The sequence below is a fragment of the Hesperophylax consimilis genome, chromosome 1, assembly GCF_061612785.1.
Source record: "Hesperophylax consimilis isolate HC1 chromosome 1, BYU_Hcon_1.0, whole genome shotgun sequence".
In the NCBI taxonomy this organism is placed as follows: domain Eukaryota; kingdom Metazoa; phylum Arthropoda; class Insecta; order Trichoptera; family Limnephilidae; genus Hesperophylax; species Hesperophylax consimilis.
The window spans coordinates 31,800,949-31,822,512 of NC_142836.1; the positions used below are offsets into that span (position 1 = coordinate 31,800,949).

At 33.2% G+C, this 21,564-nt stretch overlaps 1 protein-coding gene across 2 annotated transcripts in view; it reads right to left on the minus strand.

Moving 5' to 3' along the window:
• The window catches only part of LOC149426647 (uncharacterized), a 51,517-nt gene that overhangs the window by 22,773 nt on the left and 7,180 nt on the right, over nucleotides 1–21,564 (minus strand). Inside the window, exons 2-4 of one of the 2 annotated variants that reach the window (XM_089637828.1) lie at nucleotides 17,874–18,370; nucleotides 2,296–2,501; nucleotides 2,069–2,204 (exon numbers count right to left, since the gene is read on the minus strand). In XM_089637828.1, coding sequence (XP_089493954.1) covers nucleotides 2,069–2,204; nucleotides 2,296–2,501; nucleotides 17,874–17,949 — 418 coding nt within the window. In that variant the 5' untranslated portion in view covers nucleotides 17,950–18,370. The remainder of the gene's footprint in view (nucleotides 1–2,068; nucleotides 2,205–2,295; nucleotides 2,502–17,873; nucleotides 18,371–21,564) is intronic. The other variant, XM_089637833.1, reaches the window with a different exon arrangement.

A 21,564-nucleotide genomic window follows, 5' to 3' on the forward strand; every position in this document is an offset into this window, starting at 1 on the left:
TTGGGTGATGTCTTTTACTAGTAATTCCAAGCAGAAAATCTTTCGTGAGAACTATTTTCAGCTTCCTACGCCATTTCCATCATCAAATATGATGTTATAATCGCAAAGCGTGTTGCAAACACAATACTTATTATTATCAAGTGTGCCTACAATATATCCTAAGAATCAAAATTTACAAAGAATTAAGTGAATCTCTTGTTTTGCTGTGTGAACGATCTCTACTTAATTTGAAACAAACAAAAAAATCAGAATCATTCTCCATCCAGGCAGTTTTCTGCTTGAAAGTTAAAATGAAGTATATTGGCGCATGGCCAATTGCTCCGGTCTGTTGTGAAGATCAGAGGTGACTTTCGGCAACGTCATGTTATTTCGCAGATAAAACGACCAGTTACTTCTACTCACAGTCAAAAGCAATTTACAATTGGCCTGAAGCTCATAGGTACTAAGAGTTTTAAAAAAATATTATATAAATATCATTCATTTGGTGTGTGGAATGTGCACACAGAGAAAAATGAGTAATGCTAATTTATTAAGAATCTATTCAAATCATTAGTATTCCAGTTAGAAACGGGATAGCAAACCTTTAATGAATGAATTAACAGGTTTCCTGATAAAATTTTAGTACATTTCGAATACACTATCACGATGTCGGACCGCATGTTCGAACTCGTATTCCGAATTTCCGATGAAGGCCTGCAATCCTCGTTTTTAATAAGAATACCAATACTTTGAAAGCATTCTTATTAAATGATCAATTCCTATTTTTCTCCGTGCAGGGGCTGTCCCCTGACTGCCGCCCCAGTGAATCTAGGTCTAGGAGTACAAAATGTCACCACTTCTGTTCCGAAGAGTTCGTTTTGGTTAATGATTAGTGCGTGCTTATATATAGATAATATTTAAGTGGATGTGCGCGACGTCATCAAAACTAAGTATGACCACATAATAATGCAAATCAGCAGTTTCCTGTTTTCAGATAATTATTTATTTATTTATTTAAACGCCATAAAATGGCTTTTACAATAGAGTGATCACAGAACAAGTAATGTGTACAAAAAATATTATTTCAAGTAATACAGTTGTTAATAGAAGTGCAGTTATGCAATACATGATCAAAAGAAATATCTACTAGTGTAGTAATAGTTGAATGAATACTAGGTTTGTATAAGACCTTACATAAATCGAGGTATGAGGTGTTTATGATAATGAATAGTAATTAATATAAAATAAATTCTATTAAGGCCTACAATGTTATAATAACAGAGAATATTTAATTTGAACAGAATATTAATATGTATAAAAAAGTGACTTTTTAACATGTATAATCTAGCAAAATATTATAATAGAGTATTAGTAGTGAGTTTATTGTTGCCTTAAAAATTAATTCTACTTGGAATAGCTGGGCAAGTATCGCAATTTGGCTTTAGTAAAACAGGGGCGTCAACGATTTTATGATACTTTTGGATAAGGAATAATATTTTTTAATAAAATTGTTTTATTGTTATTATTATTGTTGTTTCCCGACTATGCACCGGTGCCGAAGGGATTAATGATGCTAATTCCTTACCAGTAGAACAAGTATGGCATTTCCACACGACGCCTGTAATCTAAAATCTAGTCTTCCAAAGGGTCACATATTTCTGCACAGCATTGAGACAGGATTTTCAAATTATTTTGGGGCCCCAGATCATAGGTGACTACTAATTCAAGTAACTTGTGATTGGTACAGGGTCAGCAGTTGTATACTACATATTACAGTTGTGTATTATTATGTATTTCATATTTATATAAGCGTGATTCGTTTTTTAGATTTTGTTTTTGATTGTCGTGTCATTGTAATATGTTTATAAATGGTATATAAAATTCACCCCTCTCCGAAAGGTGACTTTGGCCACTATTTCTTTTGATCCCCCAACAAATTGTGTACATCTATATCTCGATGTTTTAGACATGCGCGATAAAATCTTCAAAAACAAATGAATTTAGAAAAAAAAGTTATTTAGTTTCAAAGTGTTAATAATAATATCAATATATAAATAAAAGTAATATATTTATATAGAGTATAACGTACCAACAACATGCATATAGCTTGTCTTCATGGTAGTGTGAAATGACGGAGCATCAGCAGAAACCTCGCAGCGGTAGCGGCCGGACTGCGAAGGTAGTACGGAGCGCAGGACTACTGTCGCCGGACCTGACCTGCCCACCTGCAGAATTGAATGATGTCAGGTTAGGCGACACCGCAGAATAGAGTTAAAGGGTTCTGTTTTGTCATTTGTTTATAGGGTAAGTAATTACATCAACGTCCACCCCGAGCACGGCGAACACCCTGGTGTGCGGCAGCTCCTTAGGTATGTAGCGGAAGAACTCCTCGCGGCCCTTATACCACTTGACGCTGTACAGCACGTCCTGCTCCAGGTCGTAGCGGCACTGCAGCGATACCGTGTCGCCGGCCGCCACCGCCTCGGGCACTGACACCCGCACATCGCGCAAGCCACCGGCACCTGAAAAATATCATTATTAGTGAGCTTCAAATGTTATATCAACGGTGTTTTTATCTATATTATCGGTAATTAGTCCATACGCAAAAGATCCATTACATTTGTGACTTGTTATCGACAAACAAATTGTTAGTTCAGCTTGTTTGCTCCCTTGATAAGCTTGCCTACAAGTTGAAAAACAACGTTCATTAAATATTGGAGAGGAAATCAAAATTATTCGGCTATTAAATGAAAATACACGTATGTTGTAACAAGTACAATATTCTTGTATCCTGATGAAGAAACCATTAGTTTTTTAAACATGTTGATATCTTTTTACTCAATAATAGTGTAAACAAAGTATGCTATTTTCATTTAATTAAAATGACGCCACAAAGGGAATTTGCAATTATAGGTGAAGTTTTTTGTTTCTTTCAATGAAAGGTTAAAAAACAAATTTCCCTTAGATCTTCATAAAAAATCAACCATTATGTTTCGCGGTGTGCGCTTAAACATGACGAACAAGTATGCAGGGCCGGCCCCGAGCCAAATGACGCCTTGCGCTAGTAAGGACCTTAAGGCTGTGTTAGGTATTATCAGCACCATGGCTCTTTGGCTCCTTGTCGTCTTGTTAAGTCGCCGCCCGGAGCGGATTGCTTCAATGAGGAAATGCACTTTTTTATCTATAACTTCTATGTAACTTAAATACCTGCATTTATGCATTTATGTTTTAAAATATCCATAAGAGATTTTGAAAATTCACAAAAGTTCCTTACCTCCAAAATAAAACAAAATTCTATTGAAATTAACATAATTTTTTTTTCTATTATTATGTAGTGATTTTCGGATTTTCTCTTTCTGAGACCGTTAAAATTTGCTGAGAACGAAAATAAAATAAAGTGCGTTCTCACAATTATTGTAAATATTATCTTTCAATAATGGTTGGAAAAAAAGGAATGCTCAGAATCTCCACATTTTCCAAACAAAAAGGTTCTCCCTTCTTGGAAAATCCCACAATTTTGGGAATTCTGCACGAAGTGGCAACCCTGATGAAGATGTATTAGACCATTGATATATTACTCACGTAGAATGGTTGTTATGAAACTGCAGGTACAGTCGTAGCAATTAAACGGTGTGTTTTAATGACATGGTGTTTTATTCGATACAATAAAACTTATATATTTAGAATCAACGTTTGATGATCTAAATGAATATATATTTTTTTAAGCCATAATATTTTTCACTGCAGAAGGCCTGCGATGAATTATGTACATAGGTATTTAGAGAACGGTGGCCAATTATATGTGATATTCAAATACAGTTCACTCGGATGTTCTACATAATATTTACTCAATTAATTACTTACACTTGACAGAAAATAACTCTTCAACATTAAAATTTCAAAAAAAATTCAATGACTTAATTGTAGCCCTAATAAACATCCGAAATTGGACGAACAATAAACTCTTTTTATCGTACAACAGAAGTAGTATCAAGTCTCACCATACAAATGGATTTGTTGGTTCCAGTGAAAGTTTATCTCCAGCGGATAAGCCCACACCCAGCGCATAGAGAAATGTTCCGGATGAATTCGGCTGCGAAACTTTAATCCCCAAGACTTTAGTCACGTAAGGTGTTGGCTGCTTGGAAACTTTCTATAAACAGCGTCATACATTCTAGCTAAATTCTAGGAAGTGATAAAACTACGATAATTTATTCGTTTTGTTCTAACAAACTGGACCATTAATAGAATACCTACATAAACGTTATCTTTTGTGTATTGAATGTAAAATTTAATCCATATTAAAATGAACTTCGATTAACAGAATATTATTTGCGGGATATTTTTGATCAGGGTGCGAAAAAATTCATGTTTATTGATGCATTAGGTATAATTTTACAATATTGGTGTGTGGAAAGTGCTGCGCCAGCGGCCATGCCCAAATGACAACACGTCTGTTCTGCAAAGAGTCTCATAGTCGTCAGTTGTTAGTATGTGTGTATTAATCAAATTTTATGTGTATATGTAAAAATAGGGAAAGATCAATTATTTTTTGGATTGGGAAAACCGTAATATTATAGTAGAATGTATGAAACATCTTTTCTATATAGTGCACTTTAAAATTGAATACAAAATAGACAGTTTGATAATGGCCTCAAAAGCCGAAACAGCTGTCACATTAAAAAACTGTAAAAATAACAGAAATACTTGAAGAACTTAATAATTATTATAACATTATTAAATTAAATTTATTTTAATTTTATTTAAAAAAAATTAATGGAGTTCTACGAATTAAACACCAAAACAATAAATAAATGAATACAAAAGCATAATCATGTTTCATAAAATATTCATTTTCAAACAATTATCGGAGAACTACAAAATAAGGCAGTTACTTATTGTAGAAGGACCTATTAAAGAAAAAGGTTTTGTTTTTCAATATTTTTTTTCGGATGGTCTAACAAATTACTTCTCCTTTAATAATAATACATCCTGATACATAATCAAATATATCAACGTATCAGGAGGTACGCTGGCTTTTTATAATGTGTATTGCACACTTCATATAACACAATACGCGAAGATTTTTTGAAATACTGTTAAAAACGTGATTGCAATCCATTTCCTGAAAAAATATCAGTCCATTCAAAATATATCGGAACACGCGTTGATGCAGTTGTGCTTTTCTTAATAAATAAAATGACGAAATAACACCTTGTAACACATTCGCGTTTTACCGATACTTTGTTATGAAATCTGTCAATTCGTTACAGGCCTGCAGTCTCGTTTTCAACAGGAATACGAATAATTTGACAAGATTTTTTATAAATTAGCAATATTTTATCAGTAAGTTTGGGTGTTTATTCTGGGTGGTTAAAAATAACAATGAACAGATTGAAATAGAAATAAAATGGTTATAATTATCAGCTAGATGCCAGATGATCTCTATCCCTGTCCGTTAACATATTTCAGCCAATATTTGAATATTCCGTTACAAAATCAAATTAAAAAACAAAGATAAAAAGTCGTACAATTTTTCAGCAAACAATTTAACAAATAACAAATAAAAATTCCGACAAACGTACTTAATTAACCTTTAGATTGTGAACAAGAAAGATTTGTTGCCTAAAAAGGTTAAGGGGGAATAAATCGTACGTTTTCAGCAATTTTAGCCACCAGCAGTGTTAATGAATGTCTGTGCAAAGACATAAAAATAAAAGTCTCGCATTTTACAGATATAAAGATAACTGAAATATTTATTTTATGAATTGATCTTTGATTTTAGAAATGGGGCCTATGTAAGCTATATTTAAATTAAGTTAAGTTACACTTGAATAAGTCAAGTATAAATAATAATTGATGTTTGAATACATTTACTGGAATTTCGGTTTTGTTTTCTTTAATGAATTAATGAAACGGAATCTTGGAAGTGGAAATTAACCAATTTACCGACATCCGAACGAACTGAAACTCGGCTTATAGACTCGTTGTGGAAGACAATGCATTATATTAACTTGATACTAATGCAAACACACGCGCGCATATGCATTTCTCTGAAAAGCGTTAGTGGTTTCAGGGAATTTGAATAATTCATCATATTTCAAAGTTAACATTCTGTAAAGGTTTTTTTTCATTTGATGATTTTTTTTTTTTTTTTTTCTGTGAATCAACCCTTCCTAACTTAAAAAATAGTAATATATATAGAACACCAAACAAATGTTTAAATTTTCTAGTTTTTAAATACATCTATTTGAATTTCGATTTTGTTTTCTTAAGTAAATGAACAAGTGAAATTGAATATTGGAAGTAGAAATAAAACCAACTTTTCGATCGAACTGAAATTCGGCAGATAGGCTCGTTGTCAACGACAATACATTCTATCAACTTGGCAATCACGCGCACATACGCGCGTACATGCATTTCTCTGAAATTGGACATTATAAAATCTCGATACCGTCCAATTAGGATTTGGCTTAAGTGATAGCGACGTTCAATTATTTTAGTCAGTCAAATCCCGTAAATTTTATTTGATTAATCTGTGTTATTTCACAATTTACTTATTTTAAATAATATATAGTATATTTGCGGCACGTTCTAGAGTGGAATATACTCTCAGTATCGCCCTGGTGTAACTCACACTTACAGTAAAACCACCATTATGAATTGAAACGATGCCATTGTTTCACTAGCTCCAGGCTGAAAGGAGCAGTTGGGTTTCTTGTGCAGTTTCACATAAAAATACATCTGTTCATTTCAGAATGAATGCAACAATACCCATTGCTAATAATTTAGACATTGGATTAATTTTCACACCATTTTTAATATTAACATTATCACGACACAATATTTCTTTCCCACGTCGGCAAAGTAAAATCCTAATTAAAATAAACATCTAACAGCCTTCAAGGATTAAAATATGTGTGTAATACACAATGTCCTTCTAGAATAAAATTTTTTCTCTCTCTTATTATTTGTTTCGTTTAAAATCTTCAAAATTTTATTGCACTCAGTTCCAGAGAGAAGTTCCGACTTTATTGTTCACTGGGTGTATTAATTGCAAGGATGACTCTGAACAACTGACTCAACCCACAATAAAATAAGATCTTGCAAATTGCAAAATGCATTCCTAAGATACTGTAAATATATTTCTATTGTTCATGTCACGTCCCTTTGATATTATTGTAAGGCTAAAAAAATGTATTCCACACGCTAACCAAGGCGTGAGAGAAAATAGCATTAGTAAGCTCAACTATTTTAGTGTGTTTCCTTGTAATTTTAATTTAAAAGAGCAGATACCACGAGTATCGATGGGCAGTCATCGAGAGACAGTCTTGGACGGTGATTTTCGGAGAGTAGTCTGTGACAGTAGTCTTTCAGAAGTGGTAGATAGTGGAATACCACTACTGATTAAGGGAATTTAGAGGGTACCTATTATTTGTTACCTACCAGTAAACTTCAGCTGCGGCTGATAGTGAGTATCAGAGTGAGTCTCGAACAGTGAGAGTGTAGGACTCAGGCTCTTAGTGTAGTATGTGACAGTAGTCTGTCATAAGTGGTAGATAGTGGAATACCACTACTGACTAATGGAAATTAGACCGTTAATCTGGTACCTACCAGTAAACTTCAGCTGCGGCTGATATTGAGTATCAGAGTGAGTCTCGGACAGTGAGAGTGTAAGACTCAGGCTCTGAGTGTAGTATATGACAGTAGTCTGTCAGAAGTGGTAGATAGTGGAATACCACTACTGACTAAGGGAAATTAGACCGTTAATCTGGTACCTACCAGTAAACTTCAGCTGCGGCTGATATTGAGTATCAGAGTGAGTCTCGGACAGTGAGAGTGTAAGACTCGGGCTCTGAGTGTAGTATGTGACAGTAGTCTGTCAGAAGTGGCAGATAGTGGAATACCACTACTGACTAAGGGAAATTAGAACGTTAATCTGGTACCTACCAGTAAACTTCAGCTGCGGCTGATATTGAGTATCAGAGTGAGTCTCGGACAGTGAGAGTGTAAGACTCAGGCTTTGATTGTAGTATGTGACAGTAGTCTGTCAGAAGTGGTAGATAGTGGAATACCACTAATGACTAACTAAGGTAAATTAGACCTTTATTTATTTATTTATTAAAGAAAAAAGTACATATAAGTAATAAGGTTTACAATTTACAGTGACAATATTTAATACTACTCTTCCAGAGAAGCATTAGCTTGTGGTTGGAAGAGGAGTGTACATTATATTATTGTAGATATACATATAGAATCAAGAGAAGTAGGAAAAAAATATATTGTAAGTAAAATGTACTACTAATAGCTATAATATATAAATAAAAACATGATATTATTAGTTTCTGGGATATATATTTTATATTTCTTATTTTTTTATTAATATGTATACTATATTTGGAGAAGAAGTTGCTTCTTAAGTAGAATATTTATTATTCATTTTTTTGATAATTTATCTTTAAAATATTTTTTCAAAATGCTTAAAGCTTGACTTTTGTCGTTAATGATTCTGATTTCCTCAGGGAGTTGATTGAAAAAGGTTCTTCCTTGGTATGTATAAATACAATCTTAATCTGGTACCTACCAGTAAACTTCAGTATGACTACCAGTATGTGAAGAAACAAACCGAAGAAAGTGTTTTCCTGGATACCATCGGGTATTCTTGTACCAAGATAGTAGAAACAATATCTATTGATAAAAAGAGATGTATCATAGTAAAAATTTTGTTATTTAATATTCCTAAATACCCCGATAAAGAATGTGAACTGATATCGCTAATATAAAGAGCGATGTAAGATAAAATGTGCCTATGTTACATTCGGAGCGTACGCCGTACAGTAATCCTGTATTTATTATGTATGCAGAATTCGCCTGAGAGGATAATTGGAGCTTTGCCTGTTCCCCTAAGGAGGGCAAGTTGGCGAACCCGATCACACTGAAATAGTTATTGCCAATACAAAGACGTAATTAAATACCGTAGTGCCATCTGTCTGGTACATTCCTTTTGCGTGATATATTTGCTAAAAGTTTTAGACGAGAAATGTTAATTCAAACTTTTTTGGTATTCGCAAGTAGGTTAAAGACCTGTAAATGTTATAAATATATCCTTGCAACCTACCGTTGATTTTGATTTTGTGTCAGAATATGTTTACTAAATTAACAATTTTCTTCCAAATTTCTCGAGCGATTGATTGAATATATACATTTACCATATTATGTAATTAATATTAATTTGCTAAAATATGAACTGCTTCCTGCGATATAAATCCATTGAATCCACCTAGATTTCGCATATTTTTAGCTTCCATAAAAATGACAAATTACGACCAACGATAGCTCAAAACGTTTTTGCAATCTTGGCATACTATGCCTAAAATCGCTCCAGTGGATAACGATAATAACAAATGTTGATATTATTAATCAAACATTGTTTTACTTGTGTAATTGAGTTGAGTGTGTAATACACAACCCACCATATTAATGAAGAACAGAAACAACCAGTAAAAATATAAATTAAGATAATTACTTATTAAAGAATACAATTGAAAAGATCAAGGATTCCTTGTAAGTTATACGTAAACAAACTAGATTTAAAATAACATTTAGCCAAGAAATAAACCATTTCTAATTGACCGTACAAACTTACAAACTATATGAATGCGCTGTGTATACGAATAGATTTACAAAAGCAAGGACAATTTGTACGTGACTTATTTGAAAGTAGAAAATCACATTGAAATAACCTTATACGCTTGGAAAATCAACTCCATGTTGGTAGAACTTATTATTTTCGTATACTTGGAAAGCTCGGGAATCTAATAAGGCATTAGCATCGAATGAAATTCTATCGAAGGAAAAGTTTTTCCCACAAATTCGATATTTTCTTATTCACGATGCTGTCTTTAATATTATATTTTTGCCCCTTTCACGGTCGATATAATGGTGCTCCATTATCACACCTAATGGAACTGATTGATCATCAAAACATTTTGAATTTGAAAGCTAAATTTTATGACATTTCATCAGGTGATTTTCACCAAAGATATTTTCTCAATAATCGTACAGGAAAATGATTTTAAAGAAACCCTTGTTTGTGTAATGGCTTAATGGTTGGATATAAATTAATTTGATTTAATAATAATTTTGTTTTTCGTAGGAAGCTGAAGAATGAAACAAACAAAAATACACACAAAAAATACATTGTCGAATTGAATTGCGAATCTAAATTTAAACGAAATCGATAAACTCAGGGACGTTGTGCAGGGACAATATTTTTGGCCATTTTCGGGGTAAGAGGGGAATGCGTGCAGGTGATGCAAAACTTTTTATACTCTCGGTGTACACTGATAATCTTGGCTCGTTTTGAAGAACTTTAATATGTCAATAAACCTCAGGACCTCATAAAAAAACAGATTAATTAACATTTAATTAATGAAGACAATAATATTGTGATGTCTGTACGAATTTGTATGAGTGCAAGCGAGACGGAATGCTTGCAAAATCTTATAAAAGGCGATGCACGTTAATTGTGTGCCTCTTTTGTTACAAACAGCTCCCCAATAAATACCATTACATAGATCACCCAAGAGTATTATTGCATACTACCCGACAGTCTAGGGTGTCCCAAAAAATTAAGGTTGTTATTTTTGAACGCATACCTCTAATTGTGTTTTAATAATGACAAAACACTTATAAAAAAATTTCGTTTACTTTGGACAACTGCAACCCGTGCCGACTTGCATCGAAAGATGTCAGTACTTGTACATTCAGACGCCAGCGAGCAAACGTGTTGATGAGCTTGTAGTAACTTGCTATTTTGTTAGTAAACGAAAATCACTCGTTCAGGCAAGATATTGTTAGATTTATGCACTTCTAAAAAGAGTATATTTTTAATAGGAGTCGTAAAACACCAAATATCGGGTTCTAAACTGCCATCTAATGGACAAGTTCTTGAAGTTTTGTTCTACAATATCCGGAAAGTGAATTTAACTGTCAATATATACAAAATATAGCCATAGTTGGTATTAAAAGCTGTGTTTGAAGTAAGAATCAGTCAAGTGACTACAAGTCCTGACATACCACTCTTCAAAAAGTTTCGAGATAACTGTAAAAATGTTGATCCCGATAAAATTCAGTGCTACAGAGAAAATCTCACATTGCAACTAACCGCTTCCGAAATCGATGATTTGCTTGACTTTTACCGTACTGCACTGTCAACAAAAATACTTGGAGATGACTTTTTAGAGTTTTTAGAGCTCTGTGTGATAGTTTTAGGAGGAGATACAGCGAGAAAATTTAAGATTCGGCCTCCAGGTGCTCGATGGATGGCAAAGGCGCTTTATTCCTTGAAAATATCATTAATTTGTGCGCAATTTAAAATTACCGGTAAGGATAAGGCGGCACTTTTAGACGTTTGCCTGTTCATAGTAACATCCTATGTCAAGCCATGTCTACAATGTATTATAGCAGTTAAAGTACCTTACCAGGACTTGTGCTTTTTGAAATCGATGAAGGCTTAAGAAAAAATTGATGAAAACATCTCAATGGCAACTTTATTTCTGTTTAGTAAGCAGTTATGGTATTTGACCGATGAAGGATCTATTTTATAGCTGTTTGACGACGCTGTGGATCGAAAAACTAAAATAAAAATGCTCGAAATATCAAAAAAAATAATTTATCAACCCATGACAAACGTTACATCCCATCGAAGGAAGATCTTGATGGTAAATTGTATGGTAATTTTATTAAGTAGTTTAAATTATGTTTTGTATTGAGGTTTTTGTTCATATCATAATTTAGTGACTTTTGTTTTAGAGAAAAATATTTACGACTTCATTTCAGTCAAGAGCAAGTATTTGTTTGATCGTCTGAAAATTTATGCCAGTTTTCTTAACGAATTACCTACGATGTGGTCAAATAATGCTTCGTATCAAGAAGTCAGAAAGAAGGTGTCGTCGCTGAGGGTAGTGAATGATACAGCTGAAAGAACTGTTAATGCAAGATTTTCATGGCTTAATCTCACGGTCGAAGAGGAACAAAAATAATTTTTGTTACGATGCGTTCAGGAACACCGGAAGATTTATCCTGACTGTAAAAAACAAACTATGAAGAAAAAATTAAATCAATAAACCATTTTTTAATATGAAATACTACATAATTGAACATTTGTGCATTTTTAAATTTTATTTATCCGACAAAAATGAAAGTTGAAAATCCTTCCATATTAACTCTGTACCATATGTTTGGCATCAAGTCGGCACAGGTTGCCGGTGTTTAATCAAAATAATATTGATTATATGAGTTATTTGGATCAAATGGAATAAAATAAGAGGGTATGCATATTTTAATTCATGAAAAAAAATCTTCCTTATGTCCTGGGACACCTTACCCGACACGCTACAATAAAGGCACGATAATACTCCATACACCACATATATCAACAATGCAATGAAATAAGAAATAGATAAATAAAATAAAAAGGTAACGGTTGCAACTGGGACACGAACCCAGAAATTTTATCTTTTTTTTTTCTTTTCTTTTATTTTATAGAATTTTAAAAAATTACAATTTTTAACTACCATACTATGGTAGTTGAAAATTACCATAGTAATTAAATTAAATTACCGTACTATGGGAGTTGAAAATACCGTGTTATGGTAGTCATACAAAATATAAAATTATGAAAAAAATATATTAAGAAATGTTAAAATAATATAAAAGTGAAGATACAAAATCTTTTTTTTTTTAAATTAATTTTTTGAAATAGTTTTAGAAATTCTTTAAAGAATTCTCGCCCCCTTTCAAATATCCAGCGTTGAACACCTTTAGTTAAAAGGGATATCTTATTAGTTGATTTTATATCGGTGCTCAATGCGTTGTACATTTTAAGTTTATCTAACGAATATCTTTGTTTTATCGGGTTACAATCTCGTACTTCGCTTTCAGAATTACTAATATTATCCTCTGTTGTTTTAATTTCTTATTTATTTATTAACAAAAAGTGTAATACAATACAATTATGAGCCGCTGATATCACTAAGACATTCTTGTGTTGAAATGTGCAGTTTTATATATAAAGAAATAAGTAATACTGATATAAAATTAATAAAAACCAAAAATATAAAAATTAAAGTAATCACTAAATATAGTTGTTTTGATTCGATTATAATACGAGTCGTATAAAACAAAGACGCCATCCGCGTCTGTTTGTTTGTGCGCTTAGTTCTTCTAAAAAATGCAACGTATTTTGATCGGGTTTTCACAAAACATTTATAAATCCCCAAGCAACGCCGGGTGCACGTCAGCTAGTTCAAACTAAAATTATGGCTAGGCAATTCGTTTATATTTGGCAACAATACCATTCCACTGTTAGCAAAATAATTATTACAAATTACCTGTGGTGGCTTATCAGCCACAATCATAGGGTGCCCATACCAACAACGACAAAAGGGATTGTATGAATAATGACTAACAAAAAATAACAATAAGTGAAAATTCTAAAAGGTAAGTAATAATAATAATAAGTACGTAAGTAAATTAAGTAGATAATATGAAGTAAATATTATAATAATAAGTACAAATAAGATAATATTAAAAAATATTATAATAATAAGTACATTAAGTAGATAATATTAAGTAAATATTATAATAATAAGTACATTTAGTTGATAATATTAAGTAAATATTATATACATTAAGTTTGTAATACTAAGTAAATATTATAATAATGATTACATTAAGTAGATAATAATATTATAATAATAATAAGTAAATTCAGTTATTATATTTATTAAATTATTAATAAGTTAAGTACAAATTACTACAAAGCCTAATTAATAATAAGTTAAGTACATTATTATGTTAGTAAATTTGGATAATTTCGAATATAAGGTTTCCACACTCGTTTATGACATAAGCGACAACATAACGGTAATCCAAAATCACCTTTGTTACTAGTTTAGAATTTTAAACCATTTTATTGAATAAATTTAACGAACCTATAGTTGTTTATACTTTCACTGAGCATATAATAAAGTAACGGAGCTTTATAAGTAAAACTCTTTTGTACAAAGGATGTTCTGGTATTTACCGGGTGATGCATTAAGGGAGAACCTATTCTAGTATTGCGCACTTGTTGTGATGTTTTGACAGTAAAAATATGAATCAACACCTCTGTCATAGGTCGCTACAAGTGGTTGGCTAGTTTTGGCAACTTAGCAGGATTGCCCGGGTTCAGGGGCAAGGTTTGTCCAGGTCTTGACGGCGGATGCATCTGCTTACGTGGATTTCACAACAGAAATCGTTCAGATAATATTATGAGGGAGGTGGGAAAGTAACTAGCTATTCAGATTTGAACATTCTACCTCAGGATTCGTAGGCGAGGATCGTAACCACTACACCACGGAGGCCGCTAAACACAAAATAACAAGTATAAGTACAATATGCACCAACTTCCGGCACATTTACAGTGTATGTTAACTCCTGCAGAATACATTATTTCTATAATTTGAAGGTAGCACGTTTCGTATGTGAGAATAATGGGTCCGCTGGAAGCAAAGTTAGACAAGATGGCTGAAAGTTTGTATCCACAGTGTTTATTTGCTAACACCACGGAATAATGTGCATAGGTTAGTCTGACTGCCGCCAGAACCGCAATGAATGGAACCAGATTATACCTTTAGCTATATCTGGCGAAGTTGTGTAACTAAAACATTGTTGACGATTTGTTTTACTCCAAAGTTGTTCCAAATAAACCCAGCGTAATAGAATTTCTAATGGTTTTCTTTTTATTTTGAACAAACATTACCGTGTTGTGAATAAACTTAGAATATTTGAATTTCCCCAACTGTTTTAATGTGTGGAAATACCAGGAGCCAGTGAGACTATGGCATCACCAATTGGAGTATGTTGTGCGTATGAAGATAGTCGAGAGAAGAAGTATATCGGGAAGAAGAAGGTGAGAAAGTAACTAGCTATTCAGATGTAAACAGTGCTCTTTTACCGGTGCTATACTGAAAGTGTCACTCCGAAACATGCCGCAAATGTACTTTATATTATTTTTAATTAATAAATTCTGAAAAAAACACAAAGTGATCACTTAAATTTACCGGTGACTTCCGGAATCGTAATCGAGGATCGAAATCACTCAACTACTCGTAATTCATCAGTAAAGGAGGACTAAGCTGGCAGTAGAAACGCCTGGATGGGAACAGGACGCACTTGTCCACTCGGCTGTTTAAAAGTGTTTTTTTAAATTTACTTTCAAGTTTGAAATCAATCAAATCCAAGTCAATGAAACGGAACAAAGGTTATTTCTTTTTCGTGAAATAGAAATCCAAAAGCTTAATAGTCAGTGATATTATGAACGACGCTGTGAGATGTAAATAGTTCAGCTAGAAACCCATTATACTGGTTCGTGGCCGGCCGTCTAATAATCGACCAGAATTCGTATAAAGATTGTTCTCGTAAATTCTAAAAAGATTTTAAAATATTCTAAAAACTGTGAGGGGGTATTTTCGCCAAATTTATTACATTTAAAAAATGCGTTTTGGACTTTCCATTCCGTTATTTTTACATTTTCGTTTCCACCAATACAAGTAGGGATTTTCAGTGCAAAAATTCTGGGTCTAACTGCCATGACACTCCTCATTGCCCAGAATACTAATAGAGTGTAATAATGTGGATTTTTCAATTGAAATATGAAATTCATCACTAGAGTATATATAAAAGATTGTTGCCGACTCACTTCAGTTATGTATAAAAAAATCTTTAGTAGTAATATAATTATATTATTATATTATTTTTTTATAAACTATGTATAATATCCTAACAAGGGTGTTAAACAAGAAATAAATGTGGTCACGGAATGAAACTAACGGATTCTTTATCAGAAATAATAACTTGATTTTTTTCAATGGACCACCAAATTTATTGAAAAATTGTTAATAAATTTTCAAAAATATATTAATCAAGCTATCTAAGAAAATTAATCTTATATACCTAAAACTAATAGGAAATCAGACATTGTTATGTAGAAATAGGCAATAGTAAAAAATGGTTCCATACTAACTCAACACAGTGACTATTCAACACACTTTTAAAAAGTGATCATTAAAAACGATGAAAAAAATTTTTTTAACCTTACCTAACCTAACCTAACCTAACCTTACCTACTTAACCCAGTTATTAAAGTTTTTGTTTCATCACTTTCCATGACTTTATATAACTTTTTAAAGATTTGATGAATTATAATTTTGATGATTTATCCGGTCACCGGTAAAAATACATATCCTTTTAAACCAAATAATTAATTTAAAAAATATGTACAGGTTCGACAGTTGTATTTAACAAACTAAATAAAAAATTAATAAATAAATTATATGTCCGTTAGTTATTAATTTTTATTTTTTATATTTATTGATTATTATGGTCCATTGGACCCACGACGTCACTTTAAGGGTTAAGTTAGAAAAATGTTTTTTTGCTATACCTTTAAAACAAATACCTTCATTATGTAATTTTAACAAAGAATATACATATTTAAATTGTAATACGTGATAAACATATGTTTTCATGGAAGAGTTATTTTTGCCAAGAGCTTATAATGTACCAAGGATGTGGAGATCAAGATAAAATTCTCAGAGAAAATAACGCGTTACATGATTTCTCGCATTCGCTGAGTGGTTTTAGGAAATTTAAAAGGATAACCGGATTTCCTGATATTTTCCCTTTGCCTCTAATAGGGATACAGCGTCACTTCCCTAACGATGGAGCGGGCTATAAGGATTCCTTGTTGAAAGAGGAAAAAGGGGTATGTGTTGTAGGGGAAGAAGGAGATGTAGGTGTTGTAAGGGAATGAGTAGATTTTGTAGAGAAATACGGGGTGGATGGGTTGTATTTGGGAGGGTACGGGGGTGATCATTATTTCCGTAGGAACAAGAGTGAGAGAATCGTTGAGTAAAATATCGAATAGTTTTTTGCCGTGAAAATAATACATATATTTTTATAGAATATCTATTGCTTAAATTTATCATTTTCATCACGTCGTCTTCATAATATTAAGAAAGGAAAAATGAAATGTTATCGTATTTATTTATCTGTATATATAAAAATTTTAATGTTCGTTTGTTCAAAATTTTAACCTCTGAAAGTTCTTTACAGATTGCTTTGAAATTTTGACATAACTGCACAGACAGAAAATGCCACAGCAACGAGTGGCGAAATACAGCTAGTTGAATAATAAATACATATATAATTATTGTTTTTCTTTAATTAAGGTTAAAGGCATTTATTAGGATGTTTATTATCCTAGATTTACTCTAGAGTATAACGATAAGATTCGAACTATTAACAAGTACGTTATGGGAAGGTTAAGGGTTTGCAAATTTAAACCTAAAATTTAACTGTTAGTTTGGCTTTATGAGAATGATTCGTGCAAATATCAGTTACAGTTTTTAAAAAAAATCATGGTGTATGCTTTGAGTACTTCTTTTCACACTTCTTTCCTCTTGCAATCAGTAGTTATTGAGCAGCCTGTCAGTCAATAAGCCAACCTGCCAGTTCAAAATACCTAATTTATTGCCGTGCGCAATAGTGTTGCCACTTTACCTGTGTGAGCTTTTGCCACATGAATGACGTAATTCGTTTCTGTTATTACTTTCCAAGGAAGCGAAATACGCGAATTCAGAGGGATTATATATATACTCAATGCGATCGGATCTTTTTTACCATGTTTTATCATATTATGAATCTTTTTAAAATCAAGTACGTATATGATTTGTATACCATATGCCGATGAACGGAATACCACTGGCATTTTGAATGTTTGCCGTTCAATCGTCGTTTTCTCGCATCGGTCGCTAGAAATATTAATAAAATCGGGAAGAATCACTTACCAGAAAAGAGAAGAAATAACAAGCTGACGGAGTGCAATATCCTCTGGACCTCGTCTCCTCTCGACGTGATCAGCATGGCGGGGATGAGGGACGCGGATGGCTGCGGCCTGCGGGCTCCGGAGCGTCCAAAGTGACGCGTCGCGACGGCTCTCCGCTTCCGGTGACGGCGACGGCGAACTCACGGCGTCAGTTTATGAAAAAGTCACTACTGACGACCTTCCCCCCATCTGCCTCCCCTCCCGGTGGCCGCCCTCCCCAACCCACCTAGCCAGGAGTACGCGTCATTTCACTAATTGATCGAATTACGTCTGTACGATTTCGATTTTCCCTTTTTAATATTGGTTTTGTCGCATTTTTTGCATTATAGGTTCTACCTCGTCAGTAGTTAATATTTTTTTGTGAAATAAAAATATTAATATTTTGCGTTGATTTATGAATACAAGGATTATTGAATAAATATCAATTTATGCTTGGGAATCGGAGATTTAAAACATTCTCTGGAAATCGACATAGGTTTTAGGAGTGAGGTTTGATTTATGGAGCTTTTTGCATAAAAGCTTCACGATTGTTGGTTTTATTTTTTGTATATAAATTTTCATCACTCGTCATGCATGTACATGGTCATTGGTCATAGCTTTATTACTTACTGAACACGTTGAAGACTGTTATTAAAACAATATGTTACAAAACAATATGTTAATAGCACACAGTAGCAGAACTACTCAGTGCCACTAAATAAGTATTTACTAGAGCTCTGAAACTTCAGCCTTACATGATGGAATTTAATCAAACCTATGATTTTACTCACCCCATGTTCACGTTAGAATTATTATAATTTTCTATGTGGTTTTAATTCAAAAGAGAAGAGTATACAGCGTTTATTTATTTCACAATGGTAAAAAGTTGGTCATTACAGGAAAATTATAGTTCAATTAATCGTATATTGTTTTTCAAACTTTTGTCAAAAAAAAAATCCATACCAAAAAACTAAGCGTTTCTAATCCGCGGTCCAGAACCAAAAGGCTATTTTTCAATGGAGATCGTCGATATTATATAATATTTTATCTTCTAAAATTTAGAAGGTTTTAATTTTATTAGCACTCTGGATTTATAGAGATTAGCCATAGATATCACAAACAGTAGACATGTCATAACACATCATCTGAGATTCATTTAGATGAGTTGGAGGCAAATCTAGTGAAAATCGTTGTGGCCCCAGAGGGGTTCTAGCATACTTTGAATAAAATACGACCATATTCAAGTAACCAAACCATAGAGAAGATTACTAAATACATTAAAAAAATTAGATCAAATAATAATGTATTTTAATCAAACTATGCACGAGCGAAATAATTAATATGAATTAATTAAGGCAGGTGATTGTATTATTTTTTTATAAGAGCTCAGTGTGCACGTGTTCGTATTTTGATGAGTAAATCGTAACTCATTTGTTAAAGTGTTTAAATAATGTTATCAAATATTCGATTTCGAAAACAAGCGGAACTTTTTCGTGGAATTTGGAACTTTTCAATAACGTTTTAATTTATTGAAAAATTTAACAAAAAATTTTTTTTTAAGTTTTACGTTTTTAGTAATACTTTTGACTTTCAAAATGACTAGTAACAATTTATTGGATAACCAACACCTCTGCCATAGGTCACCCCAAGTAGTTCCTATGTTTGGTGATTTAACAGGAGTGCACGGCTTCATCGTGTGAGGTATGTTCGGGATGCGCCTGCCCGCCAGCTGCGTGGCGTACCAGATCGGGAGAGGATGGTTTGTGGAGACCCATTGACCTCTCCAACTAATCTCTCTTGACCCATAGCCCTGCGCCTCAGCGAGAAGGATAGATCATGCCCCCGTCACTGGACACATTGATTCCTAGATTCCTACCCACCCCTCATAACTTCTTCCTTCCCAGAACTTCATCTTCATCCTTAGATGAAATAGGCCCTGAGGGAAGTTATTTTCCTCAGGGCTTCCTGTATTGTTTAGTGTACAGCAAAAAAGTGTGATGGTACAATGCGAGTTGTCTGTAAACTGACGGATTTATTTATTGACAAATCATTCAATCATTCAATACCTACAGGCTCGTAGTGGATTGAAGCTGGCGGCACGGTATCGCTTCCAAGTAAATAAGCACAAACTCGACAACCAACAATTACACATCTTCGGATCTACCGGATCTGCCCTGATGATGGACACTACAACGCTGTCCGAAACGTTGGCTAAAAAAGGAGTTTGGAGAAAGGGTGTTATGTCGCAACACGACATAACACCCCAAAAACAAACAACAAAAATGCTTTTGGCCGTGAAAATCTAAAAACTTACCAAATCATTCAACCGTCTACACCTACACCATGTCTCCGCTCTTCTCAACTTGGGTTGTTCCCCTCACCCTTACCGGCATGTCTATGGTTCCTCATGCCTATGACATTAGTGATATTTTATCGTGTGAACTAGAAATATACAGGAATAATAATGTTTTGAGCGAGATGGCATACATTATTATTCTCATTTCGATTTATTGATCTTACACATTCTCATCCTCGGAACTGAAATAAATTTTCGATAAGCTTTATGCGAACTTTTACTGTGAAACAATGATTTAACCCAGAGACGGAATTACGAAATGTGAAACAATGTTTTACAACAGAGTCGGATTTATAAGTAGCTAATATTTTTTTACATGTGAATATTAATCTTAATTTAAGTATTTTTTACTACAAGTATCGTTTAACTACACAAATTATAGTAAAACATTATTTCAGTCCGAACAAACAACAAAATATTGCCTATCTACTGCCTACTTATTTTCACAAAATTATGATTATTTTTACATTTTGATTGTATTTCATGCTGATACACCGTGATATAAGTACACACTAAAAAAAATAATATTACTATTTATCACCTAAGTAACATATTATTCTTATATAAGTTCATTTTCATTCTGCTCACTAATCTTTATATTAAAGCCTAAGACATGCGCTATACGCATCAACGCTTATTTGGGTGTCGCCTATGATTATATGTTGAGGTATAATCTTAGGTAGAGTCTTCCTTTCTCTACGGCAGGAGAGTATCAGATCAATTAGGAAACTGCCGCGGAATATCATTTCTTTGTACGGAATCTGTCATCTTAACAGCTGACAGCCGCGTGATCACGGCGCTCCCCAAATTTCTATTGTAGGCAAGAGATGGGGTCGCATCATTCTGCAACCAAGTTGCTGGATTCAAACACGAGTTGAAAAACGGCCAGTTCTCAAGGAGCAGACATCAAACATCTACATGTAGGCAAGCATGCCAGCTGAAAACTCGCTACGTTGGGAGCAATGACGCTTGCTCTATGCAACGCTTTCTACTGAAATACAGTTAGAAATAACACATTATTCCAAAATATATTTATATTTGGCTCAGACTTATGTTTCAAGATATTTGTTTTTTGAAAATAAAATGCTGGATGTATTTGTAATCTTTCATTAAACAGAACAGTTACGAGTATTCCCGGCAGAGACTGTATTTTTAAGATTGCGATTGGAAATCATTTTTAATTAAGTATTCATATTATATAAGGTAAGTAAGTAAGTACCCAGCGACCCAAACAAATTCTTTAAATCTGGTGCTTAAAAATCAATCACAATACATTTTATGTAACATTGTTTTCACTTCAAATAAAAAAATGTTCAGT